General features: G+C 40.7%; 1 protein-coding gene across 3 annotated transcripts in view; it reads right to left on the minus strand.

Moving 5' to 3' along the window:
* Positions 1–16,959, minus strand: part of ACTR3B (actin related protein 3B) — a 104,141-nt gene that overhangs the window by 71,207 nt on the left and 15,975 nt on the right. Inside the window, exon 2 of one of the 3 annotated variants that reach the window (XM_032244932.1) lies at positions 8,329–8,384. The exons of the other annotated variants lie outside the window; for them this stretch is intronic. Coding sequence (XP_032100823.1) covers positions 8,329–8,384 — 56 coding nt within the window. The remainder of the gene's footprint in view (positions 1–8,328; positions 8,385–16,959) is intronic. 3 annotated transcript variants of the gene reach the window in all.

Raw genomic sequence — 16,959 nt, forward strand, 5'->3', positions numbered from 1 at the left:
GGAGAAAATAGGAAAAGTGCACACAGGAGCTCTCTAAACTATCTTTGCAACTTCCCATTAATCTATAATTATTTCAAAATAAAGTATTTTAAAGACAGAGTTTATAAATGACTTGAACAAACTAGAAAATAAAACATTTCAGCTGTAATGATGAATCAAAACTAACAAGGTTAAACTTAATAATAAAGAATATTGGGCCAGGCACAGTGGCTCTCGCCTGTAATCACTTTTGGAGACCGATGCAGGCGAATAGCTTGAGCCCAGGCGTTCAAGACCAGGCTGGGCAACACAGTGAAAACCTGTCTCCGTTAAAATTATAAAAACTAGCGAGGCATGGTGGTACACATCTGTAATCCCAGTTACTTGCGAGGCTGAGGCAAGAGAATTGCTTGAACCCAGGAGGTGAAGGTTGCAGTGAGCTGAGATTGTGCCACTGTACTCCAGCCTGAGTGACAGAGCAAGACTCTGTATCCAAAAGAAAAAAGAACAAAGAACAATGTAAAAGCTCTGCAGTTAAAAAAAAAAAAGTTGTTTGGGTATAGGATTATACAATGTGGGTAACCAAGAAAAGGCATGACTACTTTCCTAAATGCCAAAAAAAGTCATCTGACGGCAATCTAAGGCAGATTATTAAGCAGAGAGTATCTAAGGACGTAAGACACAGATCCTTCAGAACAGTTGCTACGGCAGTTGAGACACAATGACAGTAATTTTTTTAATCCAGTATATTTCTGAAAAGACTGTTATATATTTTTACTAAAGCTTGAAGGAATAAACAATTCCTATCTTATGCAAACTGTTCCAGAGAATAAAAAAAGCTAACAAACTTATTTTATGAAGCCCACATAATACTGATACACGACCAGACAAAAACAATACAAGAAATCAAAATTACAGTCTAATCTCACTTTTGAATATTGCTGCAAAGTTCCCAAATATATATTTGCAATTACAGTTCAGCATGTATTTCATATTTCATAACCAAATAGGATTTATCCCAAAGATGAAATAACTGTTCAAGCTGGACACAGTTTCTCACTCCTATAATCCCAGTCTTCTGAGAGGCTGAGGCAAGAGGATCACTTGAGGCCAAGAGTTTGAGACCAGCCTGGGCAACAGAGAGACCCCACCCCTCTCCACAAAAAGAAAAACAAAGAAAATAACTGCTCAATATTTGAAAATGTATAATTCCTCCTATTAAGAGCAGATGGGCTGCCAGGCACGGTGGTTCACACCTGTAAACCTGCACTTTGGGAGGCCAAGGCGGGTGGATCATGAGGTCAGGAGATCCAGACCACCCTTGCTAACATGGCGAAACCCCATCTCTACCAAAAATACAAAAAATTAGACAGGCGTGGTAGCACACACCTGTAATCCCAGCTACTCAGGAGGGTGACGAAGGAGAATCACTTGAACCTGGGGATTCTCCTTGAACCTGAGACAGACGTTGCAGTGAGCCAAGATTGCGCCACTGCACTCCAGCCTGGGTGACACAGCGAGACTTCATCTCAAAAAAAAAAAAAAAAAAAAAAGACCAGGTGGGGTTGCTCATACCTGTAATTTCAGCACTTTGAGATGCCAAGGTGGGAGGGCTGCTTGACCCAGGAAGTTCAAGACCAGCACAGGCAACATACTGAGACCACATCTCTATGAAAAACTTGAAAATTAGCCAGATGTGATGACTCCCACGTGTGGTCCCAGCTACTTGGGAAACTGAGGTGGGAGGATCTCTTGAACCTGGAAAGTCAAGCTGCAGTGAATCATGATCACACCACTACACTCGAGTCTTATACTGTCTCAAAAAAAACAAAGAAAGAAAGAAAAAGCACAAATGTTCAAAACCATCTGATCATCTCAATAACAGAAAAGCCTTGACTAAATGTCAATACTTACTGTCATTCATAATTTTTTAAATAAAAAAAAAAAAGTCAGATTAAATTAGGAAGAGAAGAGCACTGTTTTAACCTGAAAAAGCATTTCCACAAAAACCTGCAGCAATCACTAGCAGAATACTGTAATAAAATCTTCCTCTCTTTAAGTCAGACAGTCAAAAAAAGCACCTGCTGCCTCCAGTTCTGATCACTGTTTTAACAGAAGTTCTGGCCAACACAACAAGACCAAGAAAAGAAACATGAATTGCTAGGATTGGAAGAGACAAAGTAACCATTATTTGAAGGCAATACAATGGTCTGCATAAAGAAACTTAAAATAATCCACAGACTATTAAAACAAATAAGAAAGGTCAGCAAGGTTTTTGGTTTTAAAAAAAAAACTTACAAACCTCAGTAGCATTCCCATATGCTGGCCATAATGAATTAGAAAATATAATTTTTAAAATATTTTGACGACAGCAACAAAAACATAAAGGTATCAAAAATTAAGCTAACAAAAACTATGTAAAAGTTATTTTCGGGTTTTGTTTGTTTTTGAGACAAGGTCTCACTATGTCACCCAGGCAGGAGTGCAGTGGTACAATCACAATTCACGGCAGCCCCGATCTCCGGGGCTGAAGCAATGCTCCCACCTCAGCCTCCCAAGTAGCTGGGACCACAGGTGAGTGTCACTATACCTGGCTAATTTATTTTTATTTTTTGTAGGGACAGGGTCTCACCATGTTGCCAAGGCTGGTCTCAAACTCCTAGGCTCAAGCAATCCTCCCACCTCAGCCTCCCGAAGTGCTGCAATTACAGGTGCTCTGAGCCACTGTGTCCAGCCTTCTGTGTAAGAGCTTTTTTTCTTTTTTGAGACAGCGTCTGGCTCTGTCAGTCAGGCTGGAATGCAGTGGCATGATCTCAGTTCACCACAACCACCGCCTCCCAGGCTCAAGCAATTCTCATGCCTCAGCCTTCTGAGTAGCTGGGATTACAGGCATGAGCCACCATGCCTGGCTAATTTTTGTATTTTTTAGTAGAGACAGGGTTTCACCATGCTGGCTAGGCTGGTCTCGAACTCCTGGCCTCAAGTGATCCGCCTACCTTGGCCTCCCAAAGTGCTGGGATTACAGATGTGAGCCACCACACCCAGCCTGTAAGAGCTTTGTAAAGAATACTTTAGAACGTTACTTAGAAAAACATGAATAAACAATAAGACACATATACCATATTTAAGGATAGGATTACTCAATTCCTATCCACAAAAGTCAAATTTGATGTCAAATTGTTCCCAAATTAATCTACAAATAATCAAAACCCCATTATAACTTTCATGGAACTTAAGCTGATTCTAAAATGTACACTACAGAGCGAGAGCCAAAGCTGTTCTGAGAAAAAAAATGAGCAGGAATCGAACCCACCAGATTAAACATACAATAAAGTAGTCATGTTTAACACTGTGAGTATGGGACATAGACAGAAAAATACATCAATGAAACAAAATAAAGACACTGAAAATATTCCCAAGCATAAATGGTACCTCAATATTATCAAAGATGTGTGCCAAATCGGAACACGCTCTTCAATAAATAGTGCTGGGACAACTAGCCTGTCACACGGAAAACAAAACTACCTATCTCTTTCACACCATAGTCACAAATTCACTTAAAATTTTCTTAGAGAAAAAAAATAGAAAGCCTTTATGACTTTGGAGTAGAAATGCATTTTTTTTAAGATGGAGTCTCTCTCTGTCGTCCAGGATGAAATGTAATGGCACAATCTTGGCTCCCCGAAACCTCTGCCTCCTGGGTTCAAGCAATTATCCTACCTCAGCATCCCGAGTAGCTGGGACTACAGGCACATGCCACCATGCCCAGCTAATTTTTGTATTTTAATAGAGACGGAATTTCACTATGTTGGCCAGCATGGTCTCAATCTCTTGACCTCATGATCCACCCCCTTCGGCCTCCCAAAGTGCTGGGATTACAGGTGTGAGCCACTGCACCCAGCCCAGAAATGCATTTTTTAAACAGAAACAAATTATAAAAGAAAAAGACTGAGAAGTGTTACTATATCAAAATTTTAAATTTCTGGATGATAAAAAATAATTTTTAAAAATGTCACAGAATAAAGAAGTATCTACAAAAATTTCATATTGGCCGGGCGCAGTGGCTCAAGCCTGTAATCCCAGCACTGTGGGAGGCCGAGGCGGGTGGATCACGAGGTCAAGAGATCGAGACCATCCTGGTCAACATGGTGAAACCCCGTCTCTACTAAAAATACAAAAAATGAGTTGGGCATGGTGGTGCGTGCCTGTAATCCCAGCGACTCAGGAGGCTGGGGCAGGAGAATTGCCTGAACCTGGGAGGCGGAGGTTGCGGTGAGCCGAGATCGCACCATTGCACTCCAGCCTGGGTAACAAGAGCGAAACTCCGTCTCAAAAAAAAAAAAAAAAAATTCATATTTAACCTCTACAAAGAGTTCCTATAATTTACATTAAAAAGACAAAAAAATGCAATAGAAAAATGGGCAAAGATATGAACAGGCAATGAAAGGTGCTCAACCTTACCATTAATCAGAAAAATGGAAAGTTTTTGAATGATCCATTGTTTTACATTCATTAGACTGACAGAAATATAAGTAAAACAATACCAATTGTCAAGGCTGTACGAAGCAGAAATTCTCCCCACTGCTGATGGGATATACATCAGCCTCCTGGAAGAGCAATGTGGCAATGCCTAATAAGGATGAAGAGGTGTACAGCCTGTGACAAAACAATTCCATTTCTCATGATTTCCTCCCAGGAAACTAGCACATATGCATAAGGAGATCGTTACTGCACCATTTTATTTAACAGAGAAATGTGGAAAACGCCCAAAAGGGAAAAAAAAAAACTGTTGTGGCAGGGCACAGTGGCTCACGCCTGTAATCCCAGCACTTTAGGAGGCCAAGGCAGGCGGATCACGAGATCATGAGTTCAAGACCAGACTGGCCAACATGGTGAAACCCTGTCTCTACTAAAAAATACAAAACTTAGCTGGGCATGGTGACTTGTGCCTGTAATCCCAGCTACTTGGGAGGCTGAGGTAGGAGAACTGTTTAAACCGGGACCCGGGAGGTGGAGGTTGCACTGAGCCGAGATCACGCCACTGCACTCTAGCTTGGGTTACAGAGTGAGACTCCACCTCAAAAAAGAAAAAAAAAAAAAAAAACTGTTGTATATTCACATTAGAATTCTGATGCAGATCTGTATCAGCACTGATAAATGATAAAAACATAATATTGAGGTTTTCTTTTTAAAGACCATGGAGAAAGTTAGTTACAGTATGATACCATTTTGGAAATGCCTGAACTCACAAACTAATGTATCCCTGTACATGTAATATACAGCTAAAAATGGAGTAGAAAGTCAACCACAAACCATCCACCAGAAGAAAGAAAGAAGGAAAAAAGAGGGGACTGATACTCAACCTGTAATATGTCATTTATTCATTTACTCTGATACAAAGATGAAATATGCAATAATGCTGATGTGTTCATTCTTGGTGGTAAGTCCATTGGGGTGGGGGGTGTGTGTGTGTGTGTGTGCGTGCGTGTGTGTGTGTTTTAGAGACAGAGCCTCATTCTGTTGCTCAGCCTGGAGTGCAGTGCGCAATTTCGGCTCACTGCAATCTCTACCTCCCAGGTTCAAGTGATTCTCCTCCCTCAGCCTCCCGAGTAGCTGAAATTAAACACGCACCACCATGCCCAGTTCATTTTTGTATTTTTAGTAGAGATGGGGTTTTGCCCTTGTGGTCAGGGCTGGTCTCAAACTCCTGACCTCAGGTGATCCGCCCTCCTTGGCCTCCTAAAGTGTTGGGATTACATGTGTGAGGCCTGCCCGTTGTTAGACTTGTTATACTTTCTATCTCCAGCCTAACTCTCTTCCCTGGGCGTTAAATCTCTTCACCCCTGAACTCTTCCAACATTGAATGTCTAAAATGTGAGCCCTTTCTCTCAGCCCCTCCCTGCTCCTCTTCCAGCCTCTTTCTACTGCTGTGATCACCACACATTCTCCTCCTAAAGCTGTGGCAGGACCACGGATATCCTCCAACAACTTAAGAAAAAAAAACAGGGAAAAACTTTCTTCAAACAACCAAGCAAATTCTGCACAGAAGCTCAAACAAACCAGACACATGCAGAGCTGCCCCTGGAGGCAGGGACAGAGCTTGGGACTTCTCTAGTAGAGTGGGCCAGGCCCCAGACAGACGCCTCAAAAACAGTCTGAAAATCCCTGGTACGCAAAATGAAAGTAGAATTCCTTAAGAGGACACTTGCAAGTCCTTCACCACCCAGCCCTTCTCCACAGGTCATCCCCACCTTCTGGCGCTTTCCCCACCTTCCCGCGGCACCCCTGCTTCTCCACACCCCCACAGTGCCTAGACTCCATGCCCAGCAGAGCAAGAAAGTCTCGCTCTAGCACTCACCACACATCCACACACTTGCACGCAACAGTTCCACTCCCAGCACCAAGACACATAGCAGGCCAACTGTCCACGCTAACCCAGGCCCTCACTTCCACATCTCAGTATGCTCACTTCTGCCCCATCATCTTCTAACATTGACTCTATCTCTATCTCTTGCAACAAATTCAGCCCAACAATACAACTGTTCTTTCACTCCCACCTCTTTGACAACTGTATTATCCTCCTAGCTTCTGCAACTGCTAAGGTTCTGACAGCAGCAGTCTGAGAGCTCTCCTGCTTTTTGACAGTGAATGAAATCCTGCTAATAACTGTCTTCACTTCCCCTCTCTATTAATGATGACAGGTTAAATAGGGCAGCCAACTGCATGCTACCGACAGTTTTAAATGGCAACACATTAAAGCAAAAGGTGTAAGGTCAGCCTTTTATAGCTGTTGCACTTAACAAGGTTAAAATCTAATCTTCTGCTTTGAAAAGTCAGGAAGTTCAATTTATCAGCTCAGCATGGACTGATCGTATTCTGGGGCATTCACATTAATGAAATTCACAAAAGACTGATTCATCCTACAGAACGCCAATTGTTATGGACTGAACCATGTCCCCACAGAATTCACTATGCTGAAGCCCTAACCCTCAATGTGACTGCATTTGGAGACAAAGCTTTTAGGGAGGCGATTAGAGTAAATGAGGGATCCCCATCAATAAGAGTGGTGGCCTTATAGGACGAGAAAGAGACATCAGAGAGGTCCCCCTGCACTGACACAGAGATCAGACCATGCGAGGGCACAGAGAGATGGCGGCCACACGGCAGGCCGAGGAGAGAGATCTCACCAGAAACCAACTCTGACAGCACCTTGATCTTGGACTTCCAACCTCCAGGACTATGATAACATTAATTTCTCCAGTCCTTAGTATTTTACTATGGTGGCCCAAGCACACTAAGAATCGCATTTATGAATTCAAAATGAGAACACAGACCAATCACGCCTGTCATCAAGGATAACCCATTCATGGCAGCAGAGCATTAAGATCTAGAAAATTACATTGATGGCCAATTAATCAGCAAGCAAAGAACTGGAATGACGTGACTTAAATGTTCTCAAAGAATCTGGAGTCCACTTCCTAGTGATGTGAATACCCACATTCACCTAATACAGCTTTAGCCCTTCCCTGAATAAATACTCATCAAGCATCTTCTCTCCAACTGTTTTTCCCTGTCCATGTTCTGCACTGTTCCCAAAGCCTGTTATTACAACATCATGGACTCCTAACAACTTACAATTTCTAAAATCACAGCTTATCTTACAAGAACTACATGTAGGAAGCAGAGTTTCACTTACTCTTGATTAATACATCTTACTCTTTAGCAAATTGTTTCCAAATAATAACCTGAAATGTAGACAGTTCCAGAGACTCCTATCCTTTAAACAGCTGACTAACCTTGGGAAGACTCCTACAGGAAATAAAGAGAGAGCAGAATACCCCATGCCAAACTGCAAGGACACTTCCATGAAACTTATCATTCTCTACTGATTAAAACTGAAACAAAAACAGAACACTTCTAAACACAATGAAAACAGTTATCAGGTCTATCACTTCCACCCACCCACCCCCAAAAAAAAAAAACTTTCAATAGAGTGAATAGTGTAATACAAGAGATATTCAGTCCATTAAGTTGCTAAGCTAACCGACTGTATGTACTTAAGACTACAAATTAACCTTAAAGAACAGATATACTTTTTTCTAGGCAGTTCAGGCATTTATAATTGAATAAACGGACCCTGCTGACCACCCAAGCTGAGATTCCAATGACAGTGACAAGGGGCTTTATCAGAATGGAATGAAAGGAATAGAAAATTGTGGGGTAACCAGAACAGTCTTCTAAATGAAGACAGTAAGTACATTAATACACCTTGAAAAACAGAATCAGAACACTTAGAACAATTCTGAGAAACACAAACCTTTATAAACCCAAGGATAGAGCTTTACTTACATGAAGGAATAATGAACTGGGGCTCAGTGTTGCCTGCGTAGCCAAGCTTGGTATACCTAAAAGCACAAAGTCATCAACACATGTTTAGATAATAATGCTCTCGTCTATATTGAATTAATGTCTTTTATTATAAGCTCTCCAAGTCCTAAAATATCAAGCCTCAGAATACTCCTTGAAATTAAAAAAATAAAACTTATGATCACTGAGAATCAAACACGAATTTCAAATAAGAAAGCAGTTTTACAAAAACTTAAAATAGTATGATTGTTTCTACTAGAAAAAAAACACATATATACTAACATATAAATTACATTTTGTGTATCCCTAATAACTTTAAAAGTGCTTTTACTCTATCTTTACAAAAACTCTGTGAAGAAAGTAGAAATTATCCCTGTTTTGCAGATGAGAAAAGGGAGGCACTGAGAAGTTGATTAAACTGCCCACACTAATGAACTGCAGAAAAAGAACTCCAATCTCCATATGCAGGCTAATTCCAGCGCTGGCTCTCTAAGAAGTATACTTGCTTCCTAGAACTTTTATACAAACTTCCTGAACTTTGGGGGTGGGGGGGGGTGGTTAGAAAATGATTATGTAATTTTCTTAAAATGTCATGGCATATGTCTAAGAAACAGCTACTGCCATCTCCTGAGAAGCATCTGACAAGAGCATCTCTTTATCATCTCATTTCAGAAGGAGCCCATTTTCTGTCAAGACACTGCATGATAGATTCCAAAAGTCTTAACTAAAACAAATGCCAAAATACTACTATCTGTTCCAAAAGCATTTGCTAATCTCCTAAATATAAATGGGGGGGGTGGTGGGAAAAAAAAAACCACCACTCAGAACCATCTGCTGGAAATAAAGTTGAGAAGCGGTGAGTAAATTGAGAAGACTCATCAGCACGTCCCTTCTTATTAGGACTACTCTAATTAACAGTAAAACAGTAACGTCTGGACAACCAAGCCGTCATTCTGTAATACTTACGGTGAATAAAAATACTAGCAGCGTTGGCCAGGCGCAGTGGCTCATGCCTGTAATCCCAGCACTCTGGGAGGCCAAGGCAGGCGGATCACCAGGTCAGGAGATTGAGACCATCCTGGCTAACATGGTAAAACCCCGTCTCTGCTAAAAATACAAAAAATTAGCCGGGTGTGGTGGCATGTGCCTGTAGTCCCAGCTACTCAGGAGGCTGAGGAAGGAGAATCACTTGAATCTGGAGGCGGAGGTTGCCTTGAGCCAAGATCATCCCACTGCACTCCAGCCTGGGTGGCAGAGGGAGACTCCATCTCCAAAAAAAAAAAAACACTAGCAGTGTTGAAACTAACTTTATTAATTCACTGTATTTTAAAAATTATTTCAAGATGCTTGATATTAAATTTTTGATGTGGTAATATTGCTAAATTCTAAATTAATTTTGTAATTTTTAAATCTATTTTACCATATGCTAATTTCACTATGTTTGAACACATAGTGAATGGGTAAGATCTAAGGAGACAAAAAAAAAAAAGTCAGCTCCCCTTAAACCATACATTACTGCTCAGCTTCCACAAGATCTGAGATCTTCATGCCACAGGAGCCAGGGCAATGCCAAGTCCTGGGACTCCTCAGGCCTGAGTCCTGAGCTTTTGGAGGCAAGACCCATGTGAAGCCCGCTCCAGTTCCACAACTAGAGAGCTAGAAACAGAGTACAAGGCCAAGTGGACCCACAACAACTCCACTCCAGGGTTCACAGACCTACAAGGGGGATTTCAGAGCCAACCCAGGATGAAGGCAACAGAGACTGGCCTTTAGAATACAGATCCTCCCTAATTTGAACATCATTCTGGAATTATATTCCAGAAAATAAATATAAATAAGTGAATTACTAACCCAAGGCTAAAGATACCTATGGAATCCAACAAGCAGATCTGAAATCATCAAATCTGTGTCTCTAACAAGTTACATCAGCTACTTCCCACAAAAAGTATGCACCTTATGCTTAAATAAATCCACCTTCCCACACCGTTAGACTATGAGTTCCACACGCTGCCCAGAACAGGGTCCTTTCTCATGGCTGTATCTACACCCCCGGCACAGTGCCTGGCACATGGCAAATACTCCAGAAATATCTGCTGAACATATTCTTTCCAGTTGCAACAAAATTACTCATTGTCAAACTGCTAGGGGAAGGACCGATATTTGAAAAAGGGATGCTGGAAGTCAGAATCTAATGTAACCAGAAAAAAATCACAGACATCATCTACTACAATTTCCTACTTAAAGAGGAGCAGTGGCCTAAGCATAATGGGTTTTAGAAAAAAAAAATAAACTGAAACCAATATGGTAAAATGGTAACATTTATTAAAATTAGGTGCTAAGTATCATTCGGGCTGTTATATCATCTTCATATTTTGAGTATACTGTATTGGTTAAGACCATGCACTTTGGCACCATACTGAGTTCAAATCCCAGCCCCACCATTTGACAAATGTGTATCTTTGGGCAAGTTACTTTACCTATCTGTATGTCTGTTACGTAAAATGGGGATAATACAACCTATCTTTTATTTTAGGGTTAGTATAATAATTGAGTGAGTTAGTATATATAAAAATACTAGAATACTATCTATACAAGTATTCATTATTATTTTTACTATTATTTTTCTACATGTTTAAATGTTCCCTAATTTAAAATTTTGAAAAGTTAGTGTGGGCACAGTGGCTCACACCTTTAATTCCAGCACTTTGGGAGGCTGAGGCAGGAGGACTGCTTGAGCCCAGAAGTTTAAGACCAGCTTGGGCAACAAAGCAAGACCCCATGTCTACAGAAAACTTTTAAAGTGGCTGGACTGCTGATGCATGCCTGTAGTCCCAGCTACTTAAGAGACTGAGGCAAGAGGACCCCATAAGCCCCGGAGTTCAAGGTTGCCTCAACCTCCTGGGCTCAACTATGACTGTGCTACTGCACTCTAGCCTGGGTGACAGAGCAAGATCCTGTCTCAAAAAAAAAAAAAAAAAAAAAAAAATTCTGAAAAGTTAAAAAAAAAAAAAAAAAGCAATGTGTTCTGTGTCCCAAGTGATAGCATTCACTCTTCCCACTGTACACCATGGACAGTTTAATTTGTATACTGGTAAGAATGAAGTGTATGAAACAAATGGTAAATCTAGTATATACCTGATAAGTCTTCAACAATTAAGTCTCATTTCCACCCCAAAGTTTTGTACCCTAAAATCGTAACTATGACCCACAGCAGAAAAAGGTCAGACTACAAAAACAGACTTGAGCACTGTTAGGCCCACAGCTCTCAAACTAAACACAGATGCCACTCAGCCACAGCTGCTGGAATGTTCAGATTCTGGAGCTACAACGTTCTTTTAAACAGTACAGCCTTGGCAGGACGCCTCTGTCAGAGTCACACTAAGCACTAAGCATCAATGACATTAAGCCAACAATGATTTTCATGACTGAGGCAAACCAACATGAAGATATATTAATATTCTTACGTGTTAACAACTTACTATGAGATCTTCCCTTACCCTCTTAGCAGAACTGAAGTTATTTTTAAAAACACTGGCAAAAGCACAAATTATTCAGATCACTTAATTCTAATGCAATATCTTTCCATTTTCCTAGGCTATTCCTTATGTATTAATAGTATCAAATACACTTAAAAGTTTTGTGACTTTGAGTAATCATAATGTAGCAAGCATCAAACAAATTTTTTAAGAGACATTCAAATTTAAAATTTTAATAAAATCTCCACCAACATAGGCTCATCCATCCCAAACTTCAATGGCAATCTATCAAATATAACCCAGTAGATGTCATCTAAAAAGCACACATCCTCAAATTCTTTCCTAGGAGGAGAACTCAATGCTAGACTGGCCTGCCCCATTAGAGATGACAACATTACAGCTCAATGCCACGAAGAGTAGGACCAAAAAAGCAAAAGTAAGACACAATTATTAAATACGCAAAGTGCTCAAGACACCATTTACCAGAAAAAGAAACATTCCCTATTTCAACCAATTTACTAACTAGAAACAATGTAGCAGGCACTGTACTAGTCACTGAAACATACAGACTGAGGATAGGGGTGGGGGTGGACATGGCCAAGGTCCTCAAAGTGTTCCTCAAAATGTTTACCTATTAGATAGAGGACTTCAGATTGAGTTTTCCAGTTTTTCCAGTTGTAGCATGGCTTACTTTACCTGGAAGGCAAGTTTAAGATCATCTGGGTAGGCACTGAGAAAGAATAAGCCACGTGAGGCTTATGAGGCTTGACCAGATCACCTGGGAAACTCCTGAAACAGATTTCCAGGGTCTGTGCAAATTTCACTAAACAGGAATCTCCAGAAAAGACTGGGCATCTGTGTTCTTAACAGCCCTCCCTCACACACATGGTTCTAGTGGTCAACCAGCTTAGAACACTGACCTTGACTACAGCACATGAAGTCACCTTTGGCATTTTTATATAATGTAAGCTCCCCAACTTCACAGTCACATTCTACCAAAGCCTCCTTCCACCCACCACATTTAGCAAGATAGATCTATAATATTAAAGTTTAATACTGGTCAGTTCAAAAGAAACAACTCATATGTCCTTTTTGTTTGTTTGTTTTTTGGAAACCAGTCTCACTCTATCGCCTAGGCTGGAGGGCAGTGGTGTAACCATGGCTCACTGCAGCCTCAACCTCCTGGGCTCAAGTGATCCTCCCACTTCAGCCTCCCAAGTAGCTGGGACCACAAGCACATGCCATCACGCCCAGCTAAGTGTTTTTTGTTTTGTTTTGTTTTTTGTTTTGTAGAGATCTAGGCAATATTCCTATATTGCCCAGATTGGTCTCAAAGTCTTGGGCTCAAGGGATCCTCCCACCTCAGCCTCCCAAAGTGCTAGGACTATAGGCATGAGTCACCAAGCCCAGCTACCAAATGTACCAATTTTGTCTTATTTAAAACACTGTAAACACCATGTGTTCAGGTACTGTATGAAAAAAAAAAAAAAAAAGAAAAAAAAAGGAGGAAATGCTTTTCAATTCAAACTATGCAATTAAGTAGTAAAAAGGCCGGGCGAGGTAGCTCACACTTGTTATCCCAGCACTTTGGGAGGCCAAAGCAGGCAGATCACGATGTCAGGAGATGGAGACCATCCTGGCTAAAATGGTGAAGCCCTGTCTCTACTAAAAATACAAAAATTAGCCGAGTATAGTGGCAAACGCCTGTAGTCCCAGCTACTCAGGAGGCTGAGACAAGAGAACTGCTTGAACCCAGGTAGCAAAAGTTGCAGTGAGCCAAGATCGCCCCACTGCACTCTAACCTGGGCGACGAGAGAGACTCCAACTCAAAAAAAAAAAAAAAAGTAGTGAAAAAAGTCCAGGCACAGTGGCTCACGCCTGTAATCTCAGCACTTTGGGAGGCTGAGGCGAGCAGATCACCTGAGCTCAGAAATTCAAGACCACCTGGGCAACAAGGTGAAATCCCCGACTCCACTAAAATACAAAAATTAGCCGGGCATGGTGGCACTTGCCTGCAGTTCCAGCTACTCAGGAGGCTGAGGCATGAGAATCACTTGAGCCCCAGCACCACTGTACTCCAGCCTAAGCGACAGAGTGACACTCCATCTCAAAAAAAAAAAAAAAAAAAACACGCCAGACGCAGTGGCTCACATCTATAATCCCAGCACTCCAGCACTTTGGGAGGCCAAGGCGGACAGATCATGAGGTCACAAGATCAAGACCATCCTGGGCAACATGGTGAAACCCTTTCTCTACTAAAAATACAAAAACATAAGCTGGGAATGGTGGCGCACGCCTGTAGTCCCAGCTACTCAGGAGGCTGAGGCAGAAGAATCGCTTGAACCCAGGAGGTAGAGGTTGCAGTGAGCTGAGATAGCATCACTGCACTCCAGCCTGGTGACAGAGCAAAACTCAGTCTCAAAAATTAAAAAAAATAAAAAAATAAAAGCAGGCTCACTACAAAAGTAAAATCTAGGCTCAATCTATGAAAGTAAAAAAACTTAAGATAAAAAGGGAATATTCCTTAGGAAGAGATGACGGGGGGGAGAAAATCTCAAACCAAAATAAATTGAAACACTAGAAGAATCCTTATTAAAGCCAGAATTAAGCTAAGGAGATCTACTATCATTATTCTGATTTTACACTGTTTAGGAAGAACCAGATATTACAAACCAAAAAGAACTACGTAAAGGAAAAGATTCTGGGAAGATGGAGGAGATTAAAATTTAATTCTTTTTTTTTCTTTTTTTGAAACAGAGTCTCACTCTGTTGCCCAGGCTGCAGTGCAGTAGTGCTATCTCAGCTCAGTACAACCACCGCCTCCCAGGTTTGACCAATTCTCCTGCCTCAGCCTCCCAAGTAGCTGGGACCTAAAGGCATGCACCACCATACCTGGCTAATTTTTTTTTTAACACAGATGGGGTTTCACCATGTTGGCCAAGCTGGTCTTGAACATCTGGCCTCAGGCAATCCACCTCGGCCTCCCAAAGTGCTGGGATTACAGACGTGAGCCACCGCACCTGGCAAATTTAATTCTTTATAGATGATAGCTGTACACCTGGAATAACTAAGGAAATTAAGTGAAAAACTAAAAGCAATAAGGGAATTCAAAAAGACGACCAGTTACTAAATGAATAGACAAAAAACAACTTCCCTAACAATAACAAATAAGAACACATAATAAATGAAAACATCCCATTCAGAGAGGCAACAACAGACTACTACCCTTAAGAATAAACTACAGGCCAGGCAGTGGCTCACGCCTGTAATCCTAGCACTTTGGGAGGCCAAGATGGGTGATCACCTGAGGTCAGGAGTTCGAGACCAGCCTGGTCAACATGGTGACACCCCATTTGTATTTATAAAATTAAAAATTAATTAATTAAAAATAAATTAATTGATAAATTTTTTAAAAAAGAATAAACTACATAGCTGAACATATATCTGTTTGGGAAGGGAGGAAAAACAGTAGTTGGCATCCATATCTGCTTCTCCAGGTGAGTGGTGCTGGAGAAGTATGTAGGACTTCATGTGGCCAGCCACACACACACAAAAGAATAAACTACATAACATAACTATATGACTAAGCTATTACTCCTACCCCTAAAATATTACCCTTCAAATAAACTCTCCATATACAAGCAGACAAATAGAGATATCCCTTAATCTTATACAGGAAGAGTCCTTTTTTGTTTGTTTGTTTTGTTTAATTTTCTGGTCAATTGGTTCAGGATAAGGAAAAGTCAATATTTTTAAAAGGAACACTGAATATCACTAAATCTACCTACAAATTTAATGCAAAGCCATTCAAAATTGGTGCCAATATTGAAGGTGGTATTGAACTGAAGAGGGTTCAAGAGCCATTATAAAGGGTCATATTATCTAACAAAAATTATAATGCATACATCCTATTAGCCAAATAGTGCCTTTCTAGGAATATACTCCACATAAGTATTTTTACATGTATGCAAAGATACACATACAAAAAAATTCAGTGAAGCACTGTAATAGCAAAACAACTACTAGAACCTGGAAACACTCAAAATAGAGGATATATTAAATAAATTAAATTATATAAATTATATATCTATTAGATATTATATACATCAATTACACATCCATTCAATAAAATTCCATACAACCATCAAAAATGAAGATGTATAGTTACTGCCATAAACAGATGTATAACATAGCTTGAAAGTGCTTGCAAACAGTATATATTTATAATGTGAGGCCAGGTTAATATGGCCACAATGCTAGGTTCAAATCCCAGTACCAGCTATGTGATTTAAGGCATGTATAATCCTTTCATTCCTTGGTTTCTTCATCTCTAAAACGATAATCCCTACCTCAGTGTTAAATGTTGCCATTTTTGGATAATATTTTGCAATTCAAAGGAAGTAGGATTTCATTGTGCAATAATTTTATTTACTTACTACTGAATATTATTTTTTATATACTAGGGATCTCTATTTATCTGATAGTGTCCTTAGACAACTTTTCTACTAGAGTTTTAGTGTTCTTATCAATTTGTGTGAACACTTACATACTGAGGATATTTGTGCTTGCTCATATACACTGCTTTTTCCCAGTTTGTTTACCTTGTTTACCTTGTTATATATTTTCTGAAATATAAGTATTTAAACAGCCTAGGTGATCAAATATACCAATTACTTTCCTGAATAATTTCCTTCATTTTGTTTCTACTTTAAAAGTCCCTCTATAGGCCGGGCATGGCGGATCACGCCTGTAATCCAAGCACTTTGGAGGCCAAGGCGGGCGGATCACCTGAGGTCGGGAGTTCAAGACCAGCCTGACCAACATGGTGAAGCCCCAACTTTAAAAAAAAAAAAAAAGTCGCCAGGCGCGGTGGCTCAAGCCTGTAATCCCAGCACTTTGGGAGGCCGAGGCGGGTGGATCACGAGGTCAAGAGATCGAGACCATCCTGGTCAATATGGTGAAACCCCGTCTCTACTAAAACTACAAAAAAATTAGCTGGGCATGGTGGTGCGTGCCTATAGTCCCAGCTACTCAGGAGGCTGAGGCAGGAGAATTGCTTGAACCCAGGAGGTGGAGGTTGCGGTGAGCCAAGATCGCGCCATTGCACTCCAGCCTGGGTAACAAGAGCGAAACTCCG

The sequence above is a fragment of the Sapajus apella genome, unplaced genomic scaffold, assembly GCF_009761245.1.
Source record: "Sapajus apella isolate SASKATOON/1434 unplaced genomic scaffold, GSC_monkey_1.0 scaffold56, whole genome shotgun sequence".
Lineage (NCBI taxonomy): Eukaryota > Metazoa > Chordata > Mammalia > Primates > Cebidae > Sapajus > Sapajus apella.